A 22,607-nucleotide genomic window follows, 5' to 3' on the forward strand; every position below is an offset into this window, starting at 1 on the left:
TGGTTTCGACACGGGGTTTTTCGCACAAGAAGATTCTAATTTTCGATTTTTTTTGTCAATTTTTGAGGTTCCTTTTGTAGACGTAAGACATATTCTAACTAAATACAGGTCTCAAGCGCTTCCTTTGGACGAAAAGGCGAACATATCTAGTTGTTTCATTTTGGAGCTAATGGCTTTCATGACTTTGAAAACAATTGTTTTCGGAAAAAAACATGCTAATCAATTTTGCCTTTTTTCTCTTTTACTTATTACCTATTCCCCTTAAAAAGATGGCCAATACCACATTTTTGAAGTTCGAGTAAGGCTGAATTGAACATATTGTGAGGATCCAAATAAGGCTTTACGGCTTCGACAGCGTTTTCTCGCAATTTTTAATTGAATTTTTTTGTCTCTTTTCGTTGTTCTTTATAGAGGCGTATGTGATCATTTACATAATGGATCGTTTCAATTGCCATCTAACGGGATTTGTTACTTTAAAGTTAATTGTTTTTAAAAATATAAGCCAATTTTTTTTTAGTTTTTGCTGTTTTTTGTTCTTTGTTGTCTAATTGTCACCGAGACTTTTTATTGAGTGATCCCATATCTTTTCTATTAGAATACACGTTATTTCTTTTACTTTCACTTTTATCGGAGGCTATTTTGATCTTGTTAGTAAGTTTTTTCTTTAAATGGACAAAATTTTGAATGTAATTAATGTTTGTTGTTATTGTTGTTTGATTTTGTTGCTGGTCTTGACTTGCTTTTTTAATGATGACTGATCTCAAGAATCTATTGCAGCATTTTTTACTCCACTGAGTTATTTGCGTTGGAGGCGATCTTTGTTCATACACATTTTGTTTTGAAAAATACTTGAATTTTTTGGGTTTTTCTATCTGTTCCTCATTTAGCACACATTTATACAAAAATGTGAATGAGCGGGGTCGGAACTTTATGTGCGAACGCACATTACCCAGCCTTCTTGTTGAAAATTTATAATCAAGGTACTCGAAATCTCAGAAATTTGATTCCGGTTCCTAATACACAATTTTTTTCGTATATTTGCAAAACAATCTCTTTCTGACTTGGTTTTTGACGGTATATGTTGCATGATTCTTGCATAACTTTATAGAAAATAGATCTTGTTTCGAGTGCTTTTTAGTTTTAAACGCATGTCGTGCTCTGTCATTTCTTTATTAATGTTAATGACACGTTCTTGAATTTTTCAAACTAATGCAAGATCGTACATATGCTTAATTTTTGTGCAATATATTAAGGTCTTTGCAAGATTTGCCACGTTTTATTATGTTTCTTATCATTAGTTTGCTTTTCACTGGCTTTATGGTCGCTTTCCAACTTATTCAACTTATAAAAAAACAATTTGTATATTTTTAAATTTTGAATTCCTTGAGTTTTGCTGATTTCCATGGAAATGCGCTCAGCCATTAACTTGCTTACATTGTTGAAGTATTCTTAAATGCTAGCAACAAAATAAACATCGGGTTGCTTGGTTACGGAACTGTTAGAGCATCAGTTCATTATTTTGTCTACAAACTACTTGCAGGGACTTAACAGTACCAATCAGCAGAAAAGCAAACAAGCAGAATGGACCTAAGTAATTGAATAATGCGATCATTGCTTTAAAAATTGATGTTTCATATTACAATTATTGGAAAACAGCGTCAGGACGCAAAAAATACCGATTCAGAAATACCTAGCTTGCTTAGTAGAATTACTGTCAAAATTCTGCCATTTGATTTTCCTGCTAATCGGAGCCCTCATAGCTACAAATGTCAGCGCCAACCAAGCTGCCGTTTTTGAAACGAGAGATTACAATGTCATAAGACAAGTTGTATTTTTTTTCTCGTCTGTCGTCTAAAATGAGTGTCAGTCATTCGGAAGCTGAAGTAATTTACTCAGCACAGAAACAGGTTGTCCGAATATATTCAAGTCTAGTAATTGAGTTGTAGTCAGCTCATCTTCAGTCGTAAGTATAGTAGAGTATATGAGTTTTGGTTTCGTAATTGCAACGCGTGTTGTATTTTTGTAAATTACATCCGAGTCACTATTACGCAATGATCAAACTTCTGTTTGGTTTCGTGCTTTTCGCTCACTGCTGGTTTACAGCAATGTTAAAGCTCCGAGCCGAGAAGGAGTGTTCGTCATTACCCGAGTTGATCAGCTGACTTCGGCTGCTGTACTCGTTGAGCATTTTATCAAACTCGTCCTCCTCCTCATCCGAACTGCTGCCACAGTAATGTCCTGTTATGTAATTCATCTGACTGTCGAAGTCACACATAACCTAAAAAGGAACTACATTATAGAACGAAATGTCAGCTTATGTAATGAATCTAACACATGACTTGAAAAGGATGAAATTACCACAATTTTTTCACGCTAGATTTCAATTTTAATCACTAATATTAGTTAAAAATAGTTAATGAACTAACGCTGTCAATATCAATCGCCTTCTTTTGCTCCTCTAACTCCTCTTGATCTTTCTCCTGATCCTCTTCCATCTTTTTGGCGGCATTCTGGGTCAGTCTGGAGGTTCCAATCAACATTTTCACCTGGCCGACCATGAAATCAACCACCTCAAAGTCGTTCTCTTGTTGAGCGACCTCTCCGTTGACCTGATCACAGGCCTCGCAGATTATTGAGAGGAACACATTGAGTAGGATCAGATTGGCCGCGATGATGTACGTGAACAGGAATCCAGGACCTGTAAACATCACATATGTTATTAAACAGAATTGTCGAATCTTTGGATCTTTTCTGTTTTTGCCCCCCCCCCCCAGTCCTATATAACCAGGCTGTTTCCACCCCCCAAATATGTACTTTTTTGTCCTTAGAGATCCTTCAATTTAGACACAATAACGTGCCGGCACCAGCACAAGATTGGATGGATTTTTGTTTCCGGTTATCAAAAAAATTAGTGTCATAAAGCCAATCCTATGGAATATAAGCGCAAAAATAGTAAAATGACGCATTATTCTTTGTCTGCTTACATTATAAGCAAAGTTCAATTACCGTATACGTCTTAATTTCAAAACTTCGCTGCATAATTAAATTTTAAATGCCGTTTGTGCGTAATTGTATGTAATTGTATAAAATCCAAACAATATGCTATAACATGCGTAAGTGGGGGGTGCAAATGGACGTGGGGGGGCAAAAACAGAAAAGATCCGAATCTTTTCCGCTAACGCCCCCTCCCCCAGTCCTTTATAGCCGAAATTTAGGCACCTCCCAAAAATTAATATTTTGCTCCCATCTGAAAAGGGGTTTTTATTTTAATATCGTTCCTGTTATAATATATCTCAACAACCATATATGTATCAATTTTCAAAAAATTTTAGTAGTAGACCCCTTTAAAAAGCTCATAATTACTAAAAATGCAATAAGAACAAGTTTTTGTGGATGTTTATATTATATGCAGTGACTTATTACTGTACACGCATTATTTTCAAACCTCCGCTCTAGTAGTATTTTCTAAATGCCTATTCACACGTATGCATACGTAATAACTCAAAAACATACATAATGTTTAAACATATAAAAATGGGGGCTGCCTAATTTACTGGGGGGGGACGCTAACGGAAAAGATCCGAATTGTCAAATCAAACTTACTTTAAGAAATAATTTTTAATATTATTTTTTAATTGGCACTTTATCAATTCAAAGAGCTACATTGATAGGACTTCTAAATTGAATTTTCATCCCAAAAAGGGTGCAAAAATGAACTTCATCACATTTGTTCATATGACACTTGGAAATATCACAACAGGTTTTTACAAAATTCTCGGATACAAAAATGAACCTAGAAAAATGAATTTCAGATAGGCGACAAACGAAGACGATTCAGTTGAAGATAAAATAGTCACTAAGCAAAATTAGTGCTTACATTTGGCAAAAAAAAATCAATAAATTTATTTATCAAATAGTCAATCAATTGTACCGGTTGGTACCAAAAACTAGAATGCAAAGCGTTCACAAACATTACGTTGCCAATGTTCGAAAAGGCATTCCAATAGTATTTTGGTTTTGTAGAATAGAGTGACAAACATTTGTCGTCAGTCGGCAAGATTCATATATCATTTTGAACGATGGGACATAGTAACCAAAAACGTGGAAATAAATTACTTGTATCATAGAAAAGGCTTATTTTTGGTCTCGAGAATTTACGGATAAACGTAACCCGGAACTTGAAATACGTATTAACCTCAAATTTTTTTTGTTGAAATTTATTTGTAACGACTTGAAACACTATTCAAAATCCTAAATATTCTTGTGAACAAAGATATGAGTAATCGCAAAGCTGGTATATGTCCTCTTATTCCGCAATTAGTATCGAGATGGAAATTTTTGAAAATAATCACCAATTGGGCTTTCTTTCAATTCAGTCTAATCACTATTTTATTGTTCCGACCCCTATTGAGGGGGGGGGGAACTATATAATCAACTGGGTTTTTTTTTGTTCAGTCAATTTTGGCCGATCGATATATTCATCGTAAAGAGTTGAGACTGGTATCATTAGAAAGCTTGTCCAGCGTAGAATATGGAATTAAAAAGATTTTTTGATTTTTGTTTTTGACAGGGAGATATCGAGGTTTAAACTTTGGAGAAAATAGAGTGAATTCCGTTGATTTCATTCACCTTTTTTCGGAATTTTGGACTAAAATTTCGCCAATTTTGATAAAATTTAAATAAATTTTTCATGAAAATGTTGTTGATTTTACGTTTAAAAAACATTGTCGGCTATTTTCATTGAATTTTTTTTCTCACAAATTCCGGGTAAAAATTTCACAAAATTCAGACTTTTTCATCAAAAACAGCACGAAATATAGTTCTTTAGTCCACTCTGATTAAATTTGCGGGAAGTGCACACCCAAACACCACTAACGCAATCTTTGTAGACTGAAAAGGGGGCTAATTCCCCTTCAACTTCAGTTGAGAGTGCTCTGTAAATAAAACGATGCCGTTTTTCGCTAACTTTTCGTTGATTATCAAAAACGCAGCATTTACTTTTGATATTTTAACAAACAAAAAATCTAAACCAATGACATTCCAAAAATAAATATTCCTAATGGACAATCAACATTAGCAGGACTAGTTCTCTATCAATCTTGGACCGTTACAATCGAAAAATAATTCGGATTGTCATCAGTCGGTTTGTTAAAAAAAATTCGATCTTTTCTTTATTAATTAAACAACAGAACTTTTGAAACCAAAGCTCACAAGTGATAGGTCCTATTGGCTTCCTAATTAGCTCGCAATTAATTTATTTAGTTGATTGCTTGAAAGTTTATGGTCGTTTTGACTTTTAAAATATTTGATTTTAAAAAAAAAATGGCTTATGGAACTTTGCCTCCATTTTTCTCTTACTTTGGTCAACTTATAGTTTAGTGTCAGCAATCAAAGGGTGCTACTCCTTTCTGCTGAATTCAAATTTAGTCTTTATTGTGGTTTCAGGCCTTAGGTTATGGTGTTCTGGCTTTGATACTACTAGATTTCACAATTTTTTAATTTTTAGGTATTGGCCCATTTTTTTATTTTCTAGTTTTGTCAAATTATCACGTTATTGTCAGTTCATATATCACATTTTTCGCGTTCAAAATTAACGAAAATTGATAATTTTTAAATCCTTAAAGATACAGATTGTGGTTGTTCACCGCATCGACAATACTTTCTCGAAGAATTGAACTGAATTTTTTATTTTTGTCCTTAACTGTCGTTTTTACTTTGTCTTTTCAGTCGTATCTAATTTCCTGTACAATGACCCGGTTTGATTGATTTTTCCTGGAAGAGTAGAGGAGCCGATGTTCTGATATTAGAAGATAGATAATGGCTTTCGTTACTTTGAAAACAATTGTTTTCCAAAATGAAAAAAAAAACATTTCAACTTCGCAATTTTGTTCCTTTCATCGTCTGTTTGTTACCTGGTCTCGTTAATTAAAGGTTAAAGATGACATTATTTTTGTCACGGGAAGGTGTCAAAAAAATTGGTGTCACAAAATCTAATGTTTTTTTAGAATTCGTTATGAATTTACTGGCTTCGAGACGGGTTTTTCACAAAAAATGTAAAATAAATTTTGATTTATGTCATATTTGACGTTCTTTTTGTGGACGTAGGACATGATCAGGATAATTGCAGGTTTCGAGGGCTTCTTTTGGAAGAATAAACGAACCTATTCAGTTTTTTCATTCTGTAATTAATGGCTTTCATATCTTTGCAAATAAATTTTTTTCGAAAAAAAACGAGCATTACATAGTTTTGCATTTTTTTCCTTTTTGTCTAATTGTTGCTTGTTTTCATTAATGAGCGGCCACATTATACAATATCGGTGTTTGACGAAGGTGCAATCGAACATATTTTGGGGGCCAAAGAATGGCTTTACGGCTTCCAAATCATTTTATAGCAAGTTTTCATTGACTTTTATGTTTGTTGTGTTTGTTGTTCTTTTTGTAACTGCATAGAAAATTGAATACCAAGAGTTCTTAATTCCCTTATATGAAAGCATTAGTAATTGTAAAACTATGGGATATTTCAGTTGATTCCTAATGGTTTTCATTACTTTGAAATTAATTGTTTTTTTTTTAAGTTTAGCGAATTTTCTAACTTTAAAGTTTCTGTTCTTTTTTGTCTAATTATTAGCAAGCTTTATTATGAACTGGTGAAAAACCAATTTTTTTTCTGTTGAAATACCAGTTGATTGTTTATTTTCAGTTTTATCTGACGCTATTTTGACTTTGTTATTAAGTTTTGTTTTTTAAAACGGACATAAGTTTTTTGATGTGATTAATGTTTGTTATTGTTGTTTGATTTTGCCGTTCGTCTTCACTCGCTTTCTTAATATCGGCATATCTCATCAACCTAATGCATCATTTTTTACTCCACTGAGTTAATTGCTTTGTAGGCTATCTTTTCGTTCATACACCAGTTTTTTTTTGAAAAATACTTGAATTTTTTGTGTTTTTCTATGTTTTCCTCATTTGGTAGACAATTATGCCAAAAATGTGGATGAGTGGGGTCAGAACCTTATGTGCAATCGCACATTACCGAGTCGCCTTGTTTATTAAGAAATATTAGTGCCAGAAGATTGTCCTAAATCTTGACGCTAGCCCCAAAAACAGGTTTTGTGAAAATTGAGTACACATGTACTCAATTTTGAAGCAAAAATGAACTAAATTGGCTCAGTGTAACTAATTTCCAAACACGCTTACAAAACTTATCTTAAAACACGGTTCGGAAAATTGGCGGAAAAATCCAGTATGTATACTCTATTTTTTGAAGTTGGGCACGTAATGTATTTTCTTGAGTAAAATTTTATAATTATTTTTACAGAAAAAACATAAAAACGTGCAATCTAGATTAAAATTAACAATTTTAATCATCAAAAAATTACTACCTGAATTATCAGAAAATCATGTGGGGACAAATTGAAACGGCACATCATGTAAATCAAAATTCTTTTAACAAACGTTACAAGTTTCATGTCCAATTTGTGGTACAAATCCTTTGTTTTTCATGATTTAGAGCTGAAAGTCCTTTTTCTGTCCTTTTCACTTTTTTTGCGCAATGAAGTCTTGATGTCTCTCTTGGCTGTCTACGCTTTCCCCAAAAATGTCAAATCCAGGCGTATAAAATTTAATTATTAGTTGAAGTTGTATTTTTGTCATTTGAGCAATAAACTTGCAGTATATACCCGATTCTTCAGTCTACAGTTTTTCTACGGGCTTCTTGGAAATTATCATGGCCTGTTTTAGACCCCAATTTAGCTGTATTTTTGGCGTAGCATTCCAAAAAGAATTTCGAAGATTGACATATATTGTTTTCGAGATAAATGATAATGCGCCGATGTAGTCTTATGTAAATATTTCATAAATAATATATAAAGCTTATTATTCGATCCATTTCTTTTAATTTTGTAAACTCTTGTGTGTCCTGACCTAGCAATCTGTCAGCCTCCTCGACCTCGTAGAAGTCCCACTGTCCGAGTAACATTGCCATGAGGGTAGTAGAAGTGGTGACAAATGACTTGTACCCAGACACCACACTGCCCAACACCAAGTAAGCAAACTGTGCAAATGCAATGAACACAACCTGAAAAGCAGACCATAATCATTAATTTTTATTAATTTTCATAAAATAATCATAGATTTTTTTTCATAATTTAGTCAATGTATTTGACAAAAATATCCAAATGTTCCGACAGGTAGTAACAAAAAATTTTGCCTGATTACACCGTTAACTTTATTTACCGAGAAATTTTGCGGATATTTAAGAAAAACACAAGTTTGGAGAAAAACAACGCGGTGCCGAGATAAATTATAAGTATATAAGAACAAGTTCTTTTTTGCAACTTACAATTGTACTGACATTACAAATGGTCCTTACTGACCGTGAACATGATGAGGAAGTTGGTGATGTCATTGGATGCGACCTTGAGGACACACGCGAAGGAGGACATCTTCTTGTTGAATCTCAACATGTGCATCAGTTTGATATATCCGAAGTAGCAAGTGATAGCAGACACTATCTTGTATGTCTCGTTCACTGTAGCTGGACCACCGAAGCTGATGAAGCGAGTGTTAGAGAATTCCTAGACACGACATGAGTTCAGACACGACATTTATCAAGAATAATAGAAGCAGAAAAAACAGCAAAAAAAATAGTTTCAGGAGTTTTAACTGTGATAGGTTTCGTTTCAGTTGTTATCAAACAAAGTACTGTAGATTGCAATATTTTTGCCGGATCATATTCAATGGCAAAGTTTCAAATATTTCCCGTTTATATTTGCCCGACTAGCGCATAATGGTAAGGGATGAATCGTATCACAAAATGGGTAATTTGTCTTTGCCTTGATTTGGTTCATGGTGACCTCGACCCCCACAACATAGGAGATGATGAGTCCGAAGGAGACCCAAGACAGGATGATTATGATGATCTCGACCCAGTTCCAGAACTGCTTCAAGTATCCCCACTTGAGCTGCTTCACCTCCTTTGCTACAAAACACGAGAAAAGTACAATCCTCCCAAGTTTAAAAGGTCCGTTTCTAAAAACATAGATCTTCCAAAAATGGGGCATGAGAAAGGGATACTTAGCAGACTAACTTTGGATTAATTGCTATTGAACGCATGGCGAGGGGTTTGGCTTGGCAGTAGCTAGCTCAAGCTCCTGGAAACTAGCCTAACCGGGAGAGGTAGGAAAAGTGGAGGTTGCGCGGTTGATTGCTCTAAGAGTTTCAGAAATTGCCATTGAAACCACAGGTTAATATTTGCGCAGCAGATAGTTTTAGTGTTTTGGTGAAACGTAAACTTAAGAGATTTCCGATGCTGAATGACAATTACTCAGCGGCTTTACGCCCTCCAGATTTACCAGTGCGTCGTTTGCTGAACAAAAAGTTCAGTCGGTCAGAAAAAACTATCATGATGAAAAATGCTACAATGAAAAACTGATAAAAATCCAACAGAAATAAAAAAATGTTGAATCTTCAATTGAGAGCAAAATCCTCAATACACCGGCCTTTAATGGAGTCGAAGTGTCAATTAGAGCAAACAAACACTAAAATTTGCTATACCATTTTTTTTTATTGAGAACAAATTGTTTTCGTAAATTAGTTGAAACAAAATTGAAAATTTCTAAAGATGAAGTGATTTATTGTTGAAGAGTTGATGCAGTACCAATAGAACTTATCCACTTGTTTTTAAAGATGAAAGGATATCATAGTTGTTCCGACCCCTCTTGAGGGGGGAGGAACTATATACTCATATGGGTTTTTTTTGTTCAATCAATTTTGACCGATCGATATATTCATTGTACAGAGTTAAGAGTGGTATCATTTAAAAGCCTCTCCAGTGTAGAATATGGAATCAAAAAAATTTTTTTGAATTTCATATTCTACATGGAGTTATCTAGGTTTGAAGTTTTGTGAATCATCGACGGATTTCCGTTGTTTTTATTCACATTTTCCCGAATTTCGCCTAAAATCTCGTCAGTTTTGCTAAAAATTGTAAAAGTTGTAAACAAGAGTACTGTTGATTTTGTTTTTAGAGACAAACAGTATTGTTGACTTTTATGAACTTCTGGCTAAAATTTTGGCTAAATTTTTCAAAATTCAGCCTTTTTTTATAAAAAAAATGCAGGATATAAGCTTCTTTAGTTCACTTTGATTAAATTTGCCAAAAGTAAACACACCAAAATCAACAAACACAATCTTTTTGCATTACAAAGAGAGTTAATTTTTCTTCCATTTCCATTGAGAGTAGTCTAGAATCAAGATTTTGCCGTTCTTTGCTGACTTTACTCTATGATTAACGAAAACGCATTTATTTTTTAACTTTTAACCCATAAATTAACTAGATATAAAGCATTCGAAACAATTGGTTGTTCTTAATTGCCAAACAGCAACAGCAGGGCTTGTTTTAGTTCAATCTTGGCCTGTTACAACCGAAATAATTCTGATTGTAATCAGTCGGTCTTTTTAAAAAAAAATTGAGCTTTTTTATGTTAATTAAAGGACAGAACAATTCACATCAAAGCTCACTGTTGATATGTCCAAATGGTTTCCTGAGCAGTTCGAAACTAGTATATCTGTTTTCCTTACTCGAAAATGTATGGTCGTTTTGAATTTCAAAATTGTTTGTTTTTTAAATAAACGCGGGCTTTTTGAACTTTGCCTCTATTTTTCTTTTAATTTGGTAATCTTGTTGCTTAGTGTCAGCAAAGAAAAAATGCATCTTCTTCCTTTTCCTTCTATTGAATTTATTTTGAATTTTGTTTGCGGTTTTTCGCGTTATGTTGTGGTTTTCTGGCTTTGATACTACTAGATTTCACAATTTTTTTTAGGAATTGGCAACTTTTTCACGTTTTTTTCTGGTTTTGTAACACTATCACATTATTGAGAGTTCACATATTACATTTTTGGGGTTAATAATAAGGCACAATTGAACATATAAAAGTCTTGCAAAGCAGTTTTTGGTTTAAACGGCTTCGACACCCCTTTCTCGAAGAGTTTAATTAAAATTTTTTTACAATTGTCTTCAAATGTGGTTTTTACTTTGTCTTTTTAGTCGTATGAAATTACCTGGGCAATGACAAGTTTAATTGGCATTTCAAAGAAAAGTAATTGAGCCTTTATGATTAGACTAGATAGCTGATGGCTTTCATGACTTTGAATACAATTGTTTTCAAAAACAAAGAAAAACTATTTTTAACGTTATGATTATAACGAATAATAGAAGCAGAAAAAACAGCAAAAAAATAGTTTCAGGAGTTTTAACTGTGATAGGTTTCGTTTCAGTTGTTATCAAACAAAGTACTGTAGATTGCAATATTTTTGCCGGATCATATTCAATGGCAAAGTTTCAAATATTTCCCGTTTATATTTGCCCGACTAGCGCATAATGGTAAGGGATGAATCGTATCACAAAATGGGTAATTTGTCTTTGCCTTGATTTGGTTCATGGTGACCTCGACCCCCACAACATAGGAGATGATGAGTCCGAAGGAGACCCAAGACAGGATGATTATGATGATCTCGACCCAGTTCCAGAACTGCTTCAAGTATCCCCACTTGAGCTGCTTCACCTCCTTTGCTACAAAACACGAGAAAAGTACAATCCTCCCAAGTTTAAAAGGTCCGTTTCTAAAAACATAGATCTTCCAAAAATGGGGCATGAGAAAGGGATACTTAGCAGACTAACTTTGGATTAATTGCTATTGAACGCATGGCTCCTGGAAACTAGCCTAACCGGGAGAGGTAGGAAAAGTGGAGGTTGCGCGGTTGATTGCTCTAAGAGTTTCAGAAATTGCCATTGAAACCACAGGTTAATATTTGCGCAGCAGATAGTTTTAGTGTTTTGGTGAAACGTAAACTTAAGAGATTTCCGATGCTGAATGACAATTACTCAGCGGCTTTACGCCCTCCAGATTTACCAGTGCGTCGTTTGCTGAACAAAAAGTTCAGTCGGTCAGAAAAAACTATCATGATAAAAAATGCTACAATGAAAAACTGATAAAAATCCAACAGAAATAAAAAAATGTTGAATCTTCAATTGAGAGCAAAATCCTCAATACACCGGCCTTTAATGGAGTCGAAGTGTTAACTAGAGCAAACAAACACTAAAATTTGCTATACCAACTTTTTATTTAGAAAAAATTGTTTTCGTAAATTAGTTGAAAAATGAAAATTTCTAAAGATGAAGTGATTTATTGTTGAAGAGTTGATGCAGTACCAATAGAACTTATCCACTTGTTTTTTAAGATGAAAGGATATCATAGTTGTTCCGACCCCTCTTGAAGGGGGAGGAACTATATACTCATATGGGTTTTTTTTTGTTCAATCAATTTTGACCGATCGATATATTCATTGTACAGAGTTAAGAGTGGTATCATTTAAAAGCCCCTCCAGTGTAGAATATGGAATCAAAAAAATTTTTTGAATTTCATATTCTACATGGAGTTATCTAGGTTTGAAGTTTTGTGAATCATCGACGGATTTCCGTTGTTTTTATTCACATTTTCCCGAATTTCGCCTAAAATTTTGTCAATTTTGCTAAAAATTGTAAAAGTTGTAAACAATAGTACTGTTGATTTTGTTTTTAGAGACAAACAGTATTGTTGGCTTTTATGAACTCCTGGCTAAAATTTTGGCTAAATTTTTCAAAATTCAGCCTTTTTTTATAAAAAAAATGCAGGATATAAGCTTCTTTAGTTCACTTTGAATAAATCTGCCGAAAGTAAACACACCAAAATCAACAAAGACAATTGTTTTGCACTACAAAGAGAGTTAGTTCTTCTTCCACTTCCATTGAGAGTAGTCTAGAATCAAGATTTTGCCGTTCTTGGCTGACTTTACTCTATGATTAACGAAAACGCATTTATTTTTTAACTTTTAACCCATAAATTACCTAGATATAAAGCATTCGAAGCAATTGGTGGTTCTTAATTGCCAAACAGCAAAAGCAGGGCTGGTTTTGGTTCAATCATGGCCTGTTACAACCGAAATAATTTTGATTGTAATCAGTCGGTCTTTTTTAAAAAAAAATTGAGCTTTTTTATGTTAATTAAAGGACAGAACAATTCACATCAAAGCTCACTGTTGATATGTCCAAATGGTTTCTTGAGCAGTTCAAAATTATTATATCTGTTTTCCTTACTCAAAAATTTATGGTCGTTTTGAATTTCAAAATTGTTTGTTTTTTAAATAAACGAGGGCTTTTTGAACTTTGCCTCTATTTTTCTTTTAATTTGGTAATCTTGTTGCTTTGTGTCAGCAAAAAAAAGCATCTTCTTCCTCTTCCTTCTATTGAATTTATTTTGAATCTTGTTTGCGGTTTTTCGCGTTATGTTGTGGTTTTCTGGCTTTAATACTACTAGATTTCACAATTTCTTTTTATTTTTTAGGAATTGGCAAATTTTTCACGTTTTTTTTCTGGTTTTGTCACACTATCACATTATTGAGAGTTCACATTTTACATTTTTGGGGTTAAACATAAGGCACAATTGAACATAAAAAAGTCTTGCAAAGCATAGTTTTTGGTTTAAACGGCTTCGACACCCCTTTCTCGAAGAGTTTAATAAAATATTTTTTACAATTCTCTTCAAATGTGGTTTTTAATTTGTCTTTTTAGTCGTATGAAATTACCTGGGCAATGACAAGTTTATATGGCATTTCAAAGAAAAGTAATTGAGCCTTTATGATTGGACTAGATAGCTGATGGCTTTCATGACTTTGAATACAATTGTTTTCAAAAACAAAAAAAAACTTATTTTAACGTTGATCGCATTCTTTTTTGTCGATTTGTTAGCTAGTCGTCGTGAGTACAGATCACATAAGGCACTATTGTTGTAGAGGAAAGGGGTAAGTGTACAAAATCTAATGTTCAAAGAATTCGTTATGAATTTACTGGCTTCGACACGGGTTTTCGCACAATAACTGATCTGATTTTTCGATTTTTATCTATATTTAACGTTCTTTTTGTAGACGTAAGACACATTCTGAAAAATTACAGGTCTCAATCGCTTCCTTTGACAAATAGACGAACCTATTTAACTATTTCGTTTTGTAGCTAATGGCTTTCATGACTTTGAAAATAACTGTTTTCGTAAAAAAAAAACAAAATTTTAATTTTGCTCTTTTTCTGTTCTCTAACTATTCTCATTGAAAAAGAGGCCTTTACCAAGTTTTAAGAGTTTCACGAAGGCTCAATTAAACATAATTTGAGGAACCAAATATGGCTTTACGTCTCGACAGCGTTTTCTCTATTTGTTGTTCTTTTTGTAACCGCATAAAAAATTGATTAATAACAGGTCTTAATGCCCTCCTATAGAGGCGTATGTGATCATAAACAAATTGGTAGTTTTCAATTGCCATCTAATGGTTTTCCTTAATTTGAAATTGTTTTCAAAATTTTAATTCAATTTTTTTTTTATCTTCGCTGTTTTTTGTTCTTTTTTGTCTAATTGTTACCAAGCCTTTTCATAGAGTAGTCTCATATCTTCTCTAGTAAAGTACAAGATGATTTGTTTATTTTCCGTTTTATCCGATGCTATTTTGAGCTTGTTAGTAAGTTTTTTTTATTAAATGGACATAAAGTTCTGGATGTAGTTAATGTTTGTTGTTATTGTTGTTTGATGTTGTTGTTCGTCCTAACTTGCTTTCTTAATAATGGCTGATAGCATCAATCTAATGCGGAATTTGCTTTACTTCACTGAGATATTTTCGTTGGAGGCGATCTTTTTGTTCATACACATTTTTTTTTGGAAAATATATGAATTTTTGGGGGTTTTCTATCTGATCCTCTTTGCGTAGACATTTGTGCCGAAAATGTAGATGAGAGGGGTCGGAACTTTATGTGCGAACGCACACGCACATTACCGAGCCTCCTTGTTATCTTACCAAGCAGAATAAGTCGCTGCTTCTTCGATATATTTTATACGGGGGGGGCAGTTCTTTACTTCTATCATGTAGATGATTTTATTATATAACTTCTGTACTATTTGTGATAATTGGTCTTACCTTCGACATACATGTAGTAAATGAGGAATGCGAGATAGGCCAGTTGGCACACGAGTACCAAATAGCCCGCACTGCTCATGTACGGGTACAGGCGAAGGGTCTTCATCTGATTACACACAATATCAGTAATAGTAACATTTTTATTCCCATATTTAATTATGCTCTAATTAAACAACAGAACTTATAAAGAACTAATACTCTGTTAATGAGTACTTTGTTACTTGGAATTAAATTTTTTTCGTAAAGTAACAAAAGTTAGAAGTACAAAAAATGACCTTCAGCTATCAGTAATTTATTCATGTTTTCAAGCGACTGGTTGATTAAAAAAAATTCTGAAAACCTTTTAATCATATAACCTAAGTTTCAAAGACTGAGTGTGTTAGTCTAAAATGAACATCAGTTTTTGACAACTGTTGAAAAAAGATACGTGAAGAAATTACCTGTTCAAATGGGTACCCGTCACCCTGGGCGCTGAACTCAATCACGAGGCTGACCACCGAGAACAGGTTGACGTTGGGATTGAAGACAGTGAACTCAATGATGACTGCTCTTGTCATCGTGTCTACCCAACTGTGTGCCTGCAGGTTCTCCACATCCTCAATCGCCTTTTCCATATTTGTGTTCAGAGTCATGATGTACCCACCGGGACCGTACATGTTCAGGTCTCCGATTATTGGGATGCCTAAGCAAAAAAAAAAAAGAATTACTTCAACGACGCTGATTAGCCAAACCTGTTCCCGCTTTAAAAGTTTTCTTAGCTGCAAACATGAAAAGAGAGAGTCCTTATTCACATTCAAAGCACGAGGACTCTTTTGGTTGAGTTTAAAGGTAAGAAAATTTGACTTTTGTTGATACTGTTGGTTCCGAGCTTGAGAAGCATCAGTTTTCCCCGTACGGAATTTACATGCCAATCCTGGAAGCTCTTCCATGTGAACGCTCGTCATGTAAGATCTCTTGCAAGATATTAAAATGCAGATACTTCTTTTTGCCCGAATCTTACAAGGTATGCGAGTAAACCATACATGATAGGCTTGAAAATTTCCGCTGAGTGATGCAAAAAAAACTTCTTCTCTGGGCCATTGTGAATGCTTTAGGGATTAAATACTTTACAAAATCTATAATAAGTATCCATAAGCAGGTGAACGCCAAATTTAAGCTACAAGATAAGATTTTTCAGCAAATTGTTGCTGAGATGAAAATAAGATTTAGACTTAATTTTCCCGCATTTTTGGGCTGCCCGGCACTGCTTTCTGTTATAGGATTTATAAAAAATTACACAAAAATGCCTGCTTCTTTTATCCTGTGAGGCTATACTAAAACGAGTATTGCAACATTGTAAGAAGACATTACGAGATAGTCCAGTAATTTGGACTATAGTTTGAACGTGCAAGGTAGCGGTTCATATTGGTTTCAAAAGTAAGAAGCATTAACTTTCAATGAATTTGAATGAAAAAGCATCAATTTTGGTTTATGTTGCAATGAATACCAATCGGTTTTTAATAACCTCGAACGTTAGCTAAGTTAGTTTTTTTTTATTTCAATTACTTAATGAAAAAATTTTGGGGGATGTTCAAGCAAAATGGAACGATAATTGGGTGTCACAGAAAAAATTCAACAGAATAAAACCAAAATCCTACAGAGAACCACAAAATCTGCGTTTCATTGAATCCCGTCCATCAACAACGTTGGCATTCAAAAATGTTGGGTTGATTGTAAAACCTCTACCAATTCTTGTTCCTTAGTGGGGGGATAAAATATATGCTCCACTGTTTTTTTCTTCTGTCAATTTTGGCCGATTGATATATTCGTCGTACCGAGTTGTGAGCGCTCTCATTAGGAAACCCGCCCAGCGTAAAACATACAATTAAAAAAGAAATTTTCTAAAATTTCTTTTTCCAGGAGGCTATCGAAATTCAAAGGTTTGAAGAATATTCGAATAATTTTTGTTCTTTTTGCTCAATGTTTTTGTATTTTATGCCCAAGTTTTTGTCAACTTTGCTAAAACCGTTTAAAAAAATTAACACTGCTTTTCCTTTCAAAAATAGAGGGTTGCCAAACTGTTTGATAAAAATTCCAACTTTTTCAGCAAAAAAGGCGCCCGATATGAATGTTCAGAAAATCCTGTTTGTTTTGCCCGCATTAAAGAATTAAATCAACTACTGAAACAAAACATGTTAAATAAAAAAGTTAGATCGTTTTGATGAGTGCTTTCTTCGAAATTTTTTGTTACAAAAATTGACCGTTTTTTTATAATTTAGAACAATAATTATTACAAATTCATGATATATATCGCAATTTTATTGCAAATTAACTATTTCAAGACGTTTTAAACTAATTACGTTTTCAACGCGCAGCAATAGCGAGGCTAATTTTGCTCTCATTGAGAATTTCTACATTCAGAAAATAACCAAATTGCTTCTGTGGCAAGGTAGATTGCAAAATATGTTTGAATTTTTTTCTATTTATATCATATTATCTTTTTTAATTATTATTAAAATTATCACTATCTTCTTTTTAATCAATGACCAGAATGCCTCCTTTCAAGACGTAATTACACTCAGATCTCGTTTGCGTGCAAATAGAGCCCAATGAACAAATATTCTGTTTTCGGAGAAAAGCTCTTGGTTTTACAGCTCCGATTAAATGTTCTCTTAAACAAAACATGAATTCATTTGTTTTGTCTTCAAAGTAATTTTTGTACATTCATGGCCTAATTATAGTAACTGAATATCTATTTAGTCTCTTTAAATGATATTAGTGAACCTGAAACTGATTTAAATTGATACCTAATGGCTCCTATGACCTTGAAAAAATCTGATTAAAAAAATTGAGTTAAACCTTGAACTTTGCTTTTTTCCCCTTTTTGACCCTTTTTATATAAGTCTCAAGTCGAATCTTATTTTAAAAAATGAAATATAAATTTACCTCAGGTTTATTTGATTTATATAGCGGTTTTGTAGATACAACAATTTTTTGAAGTATCTTGAGTTTTGTGTTTTTGTCCACTATTGAAGTTCCACTTAAACTGTCTTGTCATGTCATCACATCCACAACAGGCTCGTTTGCTTTTAATCGAGCGATAATTTAACAAACATAGTTTTTCTTCTTGAATAGCTCATATTTTGTAAACACTTTGACACCACTTTCTCGCAAATTTTAATTGAACTTCGAATTTTGCCTGCCTTTGTAATTTTATTTACACCCGCATGACATTCCCGATAATAGCAGGTCTAAAGAATTTTTTATTCAGCTATAAATTATTATTTTTAATGACTTTATTTAATAGCTTTTAAATTTATAGGCTTCAGAACCCTATTTCAAAAATTTTTTTGTAAAATTTTGAAGTCTGACTGTATTTGTTGTTGTTTTTTGCAGGATATGACTTAGTTTCACTATTGATAGATCCCATTGGCTTACTAAGGAGTTTTCATAGAAAAGTAGTTAGTGTCTTAATTAAACGCTTACGATTTGTATGTATTCTGAAACCTTTTGCTTTCAAAGTATTCGAGTTTTAAACCTTGCCGCCTTTCTGTTTTTTCCCGTCTACTTGTCGCCTTGTCTGAGTTAAGACAGGTCCCATCTGCTTTTAGTGACAAACCCCACTGGCTTCTTAAGGAGTTTCATGGAAACCTACTTAGTGTTTTAGTTGAAAGCTTACGGTTTGTGTGAGTTCTGAAATCATTTGAGTTCAAAGTATTCGAGTTTTGAACTTTGCCGATTTTCTGTTCTTCGTGCTATCAACTTGTTACCCAGTCTGATTTAGGAAAGGTCCCCACTGCTTTGTAGTGAAAAACAATTTGATTTTTAACGGTTTTATTTGACGCTATTTTTGAATCTGTAAATAAGTGCTTTCAAAATAGGTATTGAGATTTAAATACCTATTAGAACGTAATGAATATTTGTAGTTGTTTTTTCCCCTAATTTGTTGTTGGTTTTGTCTCGTAGTCTCATTAATGGCAGGTCTCATCGTCCCTTTTTTGTGTCTTTATTTATTTAATAAATAAATAATTATGATCACCAATTATGATCGAATGTGATGTGTGAATTTTCGATAGATTTCTTTCTCTTTCTCTTTCGGTAGAGATTCATATTCAAAAATGTGGGTGATCGAGGTCAAAAAATTATGTATAAGACTTTAGTGGACCACAAATCAAACAAGAAAGACGATAAAGGTCTTTACTTTGTCCGTTGCGGAATTGTTTTTATTAAAAAAATGTTAACCTTAGTGAAAAGTCATTGATGCAGTGATCCCAATCTCGAGACTGTTTAAACATATTGATTGTTCTCCGACAATAGGCTCTCTTCCACAAAATTTTCTCCACTCCATTCATTTTTTAGAATGAAACTTCTAGTGTTGTTCTATCTCATAAGTAATAAACTCACAAATATCATTATAATTGAAGTAAAACTTGTTCATGTATACCAAAATTTGAAGCGCTCGTCATTAATAGACTTTCAATTAACAAAACATTTGATCGATTTGTTAAAATCCAGTACATGGTTAGCTGCTGGATTCATGAACATAAGAACTAAAGAATACCAGGCAAAGAAATTCTGACCTTACAAACGAAAAACATAGGTTTAATGTATTTTTAGCACAGAAAGCGTTTTTTCTCCTCGGGCGATTTTTGGTTTTAATTATCGGATAAATTTCAATTTAATGAAATTGCTCTTTGTTTTGAAAGCGAAAAGGAGATAAAGACGACTAATGCCTAGAAATTGGTGGCAACATCCATGCATAGAATATATATGATTTTCAGGAGTTGTGAAATGATATTTATCTATGGCGCACAGAACATAAGAAAATAACACAATCAAAGGAATGTGAATTCCACATATCGATTCCTCCTGTTTCAAAAATGGTAAATATAATTCGGTTGTCGGAAATTCTAGAGCTGGTCAGAACCCATTTTGTATGTCCTTCGGCATTCAACGATCTGATGACGAATTGAGATGAAATAAGTCTAGTAAATCAAATAATTGGCAGTTAAAACATGAAACGCAAAATCGGAAAAAGGCAGAAAACAGCGTTGTTAATTTGGCAACAAACAAAAAGCAAGCTTCTTACCAATAATCTAGGACAAACAGAATAACTTTCTAAGAGAAATTGTTGGAAAAAACGTGTTTCAGTTTAATTCGGTTCCACATTAAATACTCAGTAGCCTCAATTATTGGATGAATGAATTTAGCACAGAAAGAAGAAAAAATTAAAATAGAGAAAAGTTTTCGATTCCGTGCTCATTTACTTGTTTCAAAAACCCCTCTAAACAAATGAAGGAACTATTACAAATTTATGCGTTTTGAACCTCCTCTCCTCCTCTCCTCGTTCTCTTTCCCCCCTCCCCCTCCGCCTCCCCCTCCAAATTTACAAATTATGTTCCACAACATTGCACATGAATGTGTTATAGTACGTGCGCTTGAGGTCTCAAATATGCGACCACTCCTCTGAGAAGTGCGGGACTTTTACTTCATTCACTGCTTTTGATTAATTACTGCCTTTCAGGCAACCTTCAATCACCATTGAGTTTAACTGCAGTTGTTCTACATACCGTCAGCTTGCATCTGAGGCACGTAGACCCACGGCCTGCTGCCCACTGGGTTTTCCTTCTCATCCAAGTAGAACTCATCAGTGTTGATGGAACTGTTCAGCACCCACCCCTCGTTATAACCGGCCGTATCTCCATCGCCCAGAGAGTAGTCAGGGTAGCAATCGTTCACCGTCTCTCGTATTATTTTAGGTGCGTCACAATGGGCCAGTGGGTCCATACGAACCTGAATTTTGAAGCAAGTTAAGTTGTGATACCTTTAAGTGAAGTGCAGGTGTCAGCCAAAATTAAAACGTTTCTGCAAGCTAAGATTATGATACGTACGGCTGTGATATTTTGTATGTTGGGTCGTGATATTTGTCCTTAATTAATTGGTGAACACGCTTTTGGCTAGTATTTTGCAGTAATCAACAAAGAACTTTTTCTACATCAACACAAGACATTTTTTAAAACCAGTTTTTATTATTTGCAATGAAAATACATTCAAAACTCGTCTATAATTTCCATTATATGGGACTCCTAATCAAAATGATACCATTTGAGTAGCGCTAACATCGAAGTTAACTTCAGGGTGAAGAAAAGCGACTGAAAAAGAGAACAATTTTTACGTTCTTGCCTCAAGTGGCTGTCCCATGTTGTTATGTTTTTGAAGGTCATTGAAGAATCACTTCTGCTATCTTATGCAATATTAACAACTAAAATCATGAAGCGTTAAAATTAAGAAAGGTTACAATGCATTGCATCAAATCGCGCACAAAATAAATTTCTACTTTTTGGAAAGTTTACCTGACTTGTATTTATTCATTTATTTATTTAGAGCGAAAAAAACTGCTAATCGCTTCACGTTTGTTGAAATTTTCTGTTGACTCAAATGGAAGGTCAAAAGGAGGCCAATGGAGGGTTTAAGTTCTAAAGTAACCTGAAGCATCGGGAACACTACAGAATATTGATGTAAACAAATCAATTTTTTCGTTCTCACCACACTGTATTTTGTTGATATCTTTTCAATATCAAAAATTTCGTCACTTCTATAATCATGCCCCCCAACACACACACACACACACAAACACACACACACATACACTCAAACACGCACACACACGCAAACGCACACACACATACACACCTGTCTAATTCTTGCTGCTCCGACCAGGTAACTCTGTTTGTCACTTGTGAATCCTCTGATGTCATTTGTCACATTACCATTGTACCACTGCTGGCTGTACAGTCCAGGAATCAGAGACACATACATCCATGTCCAGAAGTCCGGATACTTCGTTATGGAGCCCCACTTCGTACCTAGTATCGAGAAGCGGTGCTTATTTTGTCACATCTTCAACCTACTTGCGAGTGTATTTTTACGCGATGAAAAATTACCTCAACAAGAACGTCGCCCTTTGTTTGAATGGGAGTTAAGTTATGCTCTATGAAATAAAATTTGAAACAATCGGAGCCTTCTTCACACCCACTTTATCAATCGTATTAGTGATGAGACAAGGCAAATGGAAACATTTATGTTCGATCCCAGTTCATCGATCATACAACTTTCTTTGATTTCATACTAGGTCATATATGATTCTTTGTAATCATACTAGGTCAAATAACTTTTCTAAATAACTTTTTAGTAGTCATAAAATGTCATATATGAATTCCTGGAAATCATACAGGAATGATACATAAAAATTGGAGGGAAAAATTGACAACACAAAAATTGTAAATTTTCATTATCGGTACTAATCGAAAAAAATTTCTCAAAATCATGCAAGGTCCCATATGGTACATAAAACAATGAATGACGCCAAAAACTCCCTTATAATGCAGTCAGAGGGCTTTTAAATCGAATACATCGTATTTGCAGTCCACATTTGCCAATTTGGGTGAGCTAGAATTTAATTGGATTTCATACGTATTTATCAAATAATTTAAAATTTAGATACAAAAAAGTTATGCTTATTTTTTTTTCATAAATGAGCGTTAATATGTCTAAGCGGGCTCCAATCTGAAAACTTGGGTCACACAGATTTATGTATTCCCTCATTTAGCACCAATTTTGCAGTACGTATT

At 33.8% G+C, this 22,607-nt stretch overlaps 2 protein-coding genes across 2 annotated transcripts in view; both read right to left on the reverse strand.

Moving 5' to 3' along the window:
• Window positions 1-1,688: 1,688 nt before the first annotated feature.
• LOC142336287 (uncharacterized) overlaps window positions 1,689-22,607 on the reverse strand; it is a 279,116-nt gene continuing 258,197 nt past the window's right edge. The window contains exon 48 of the mRNA XM_075385000.1: window positions 1,689-2,278. Within this exon, the coding sequence (XP_075241115.1) occupies window positions 2,087-2,278 (192 nt within the window). The 3' untranslated portion in view covers window positions 1,689-2,086. The remainder of the gene's footprint in view (window positions 2,279-22,607) is intronic.
• On the reverse strand, window positions 2,400-21,859 carry LOC142335814 (polycystin-2-like). Its single transcript, XM_075384143.1, has 8 exons — window positions 21,670-21,859; window positions 20,547-20,769; window positions 15,438-15,679; window positions 14,998-15,103; window positions 11,427-11,572; window positions 8,376-8,576; window positions 7,924-8,077; window positions 2,400-2,698 (listed from the first exon to the last, which is right to left on the reverse strand). Exons 1-8 carry the CDS (start codon window positions 21,793-21,795, stop codon window positions 2,400-2,402), a joined length of 1,497 nt encoding a protein of 498 aa, XP_075240258.1. The 5' UTR covers window positions 21,796-21,859.

This window comes from Convolutriloba macropyga, chromosome 3, assembly GCF_964194025.1.
Source record: "Convolutriloba macropyga chromosome 3, txConMacr16.3, whole genome shotgun sequence".
NCBI classification, from domain to species: Eukaryota; Metazoa; Xenacoelomorpha; order Acoela; family Convolutidae; genus Convolutriloba; species Convolutriloba macropyga.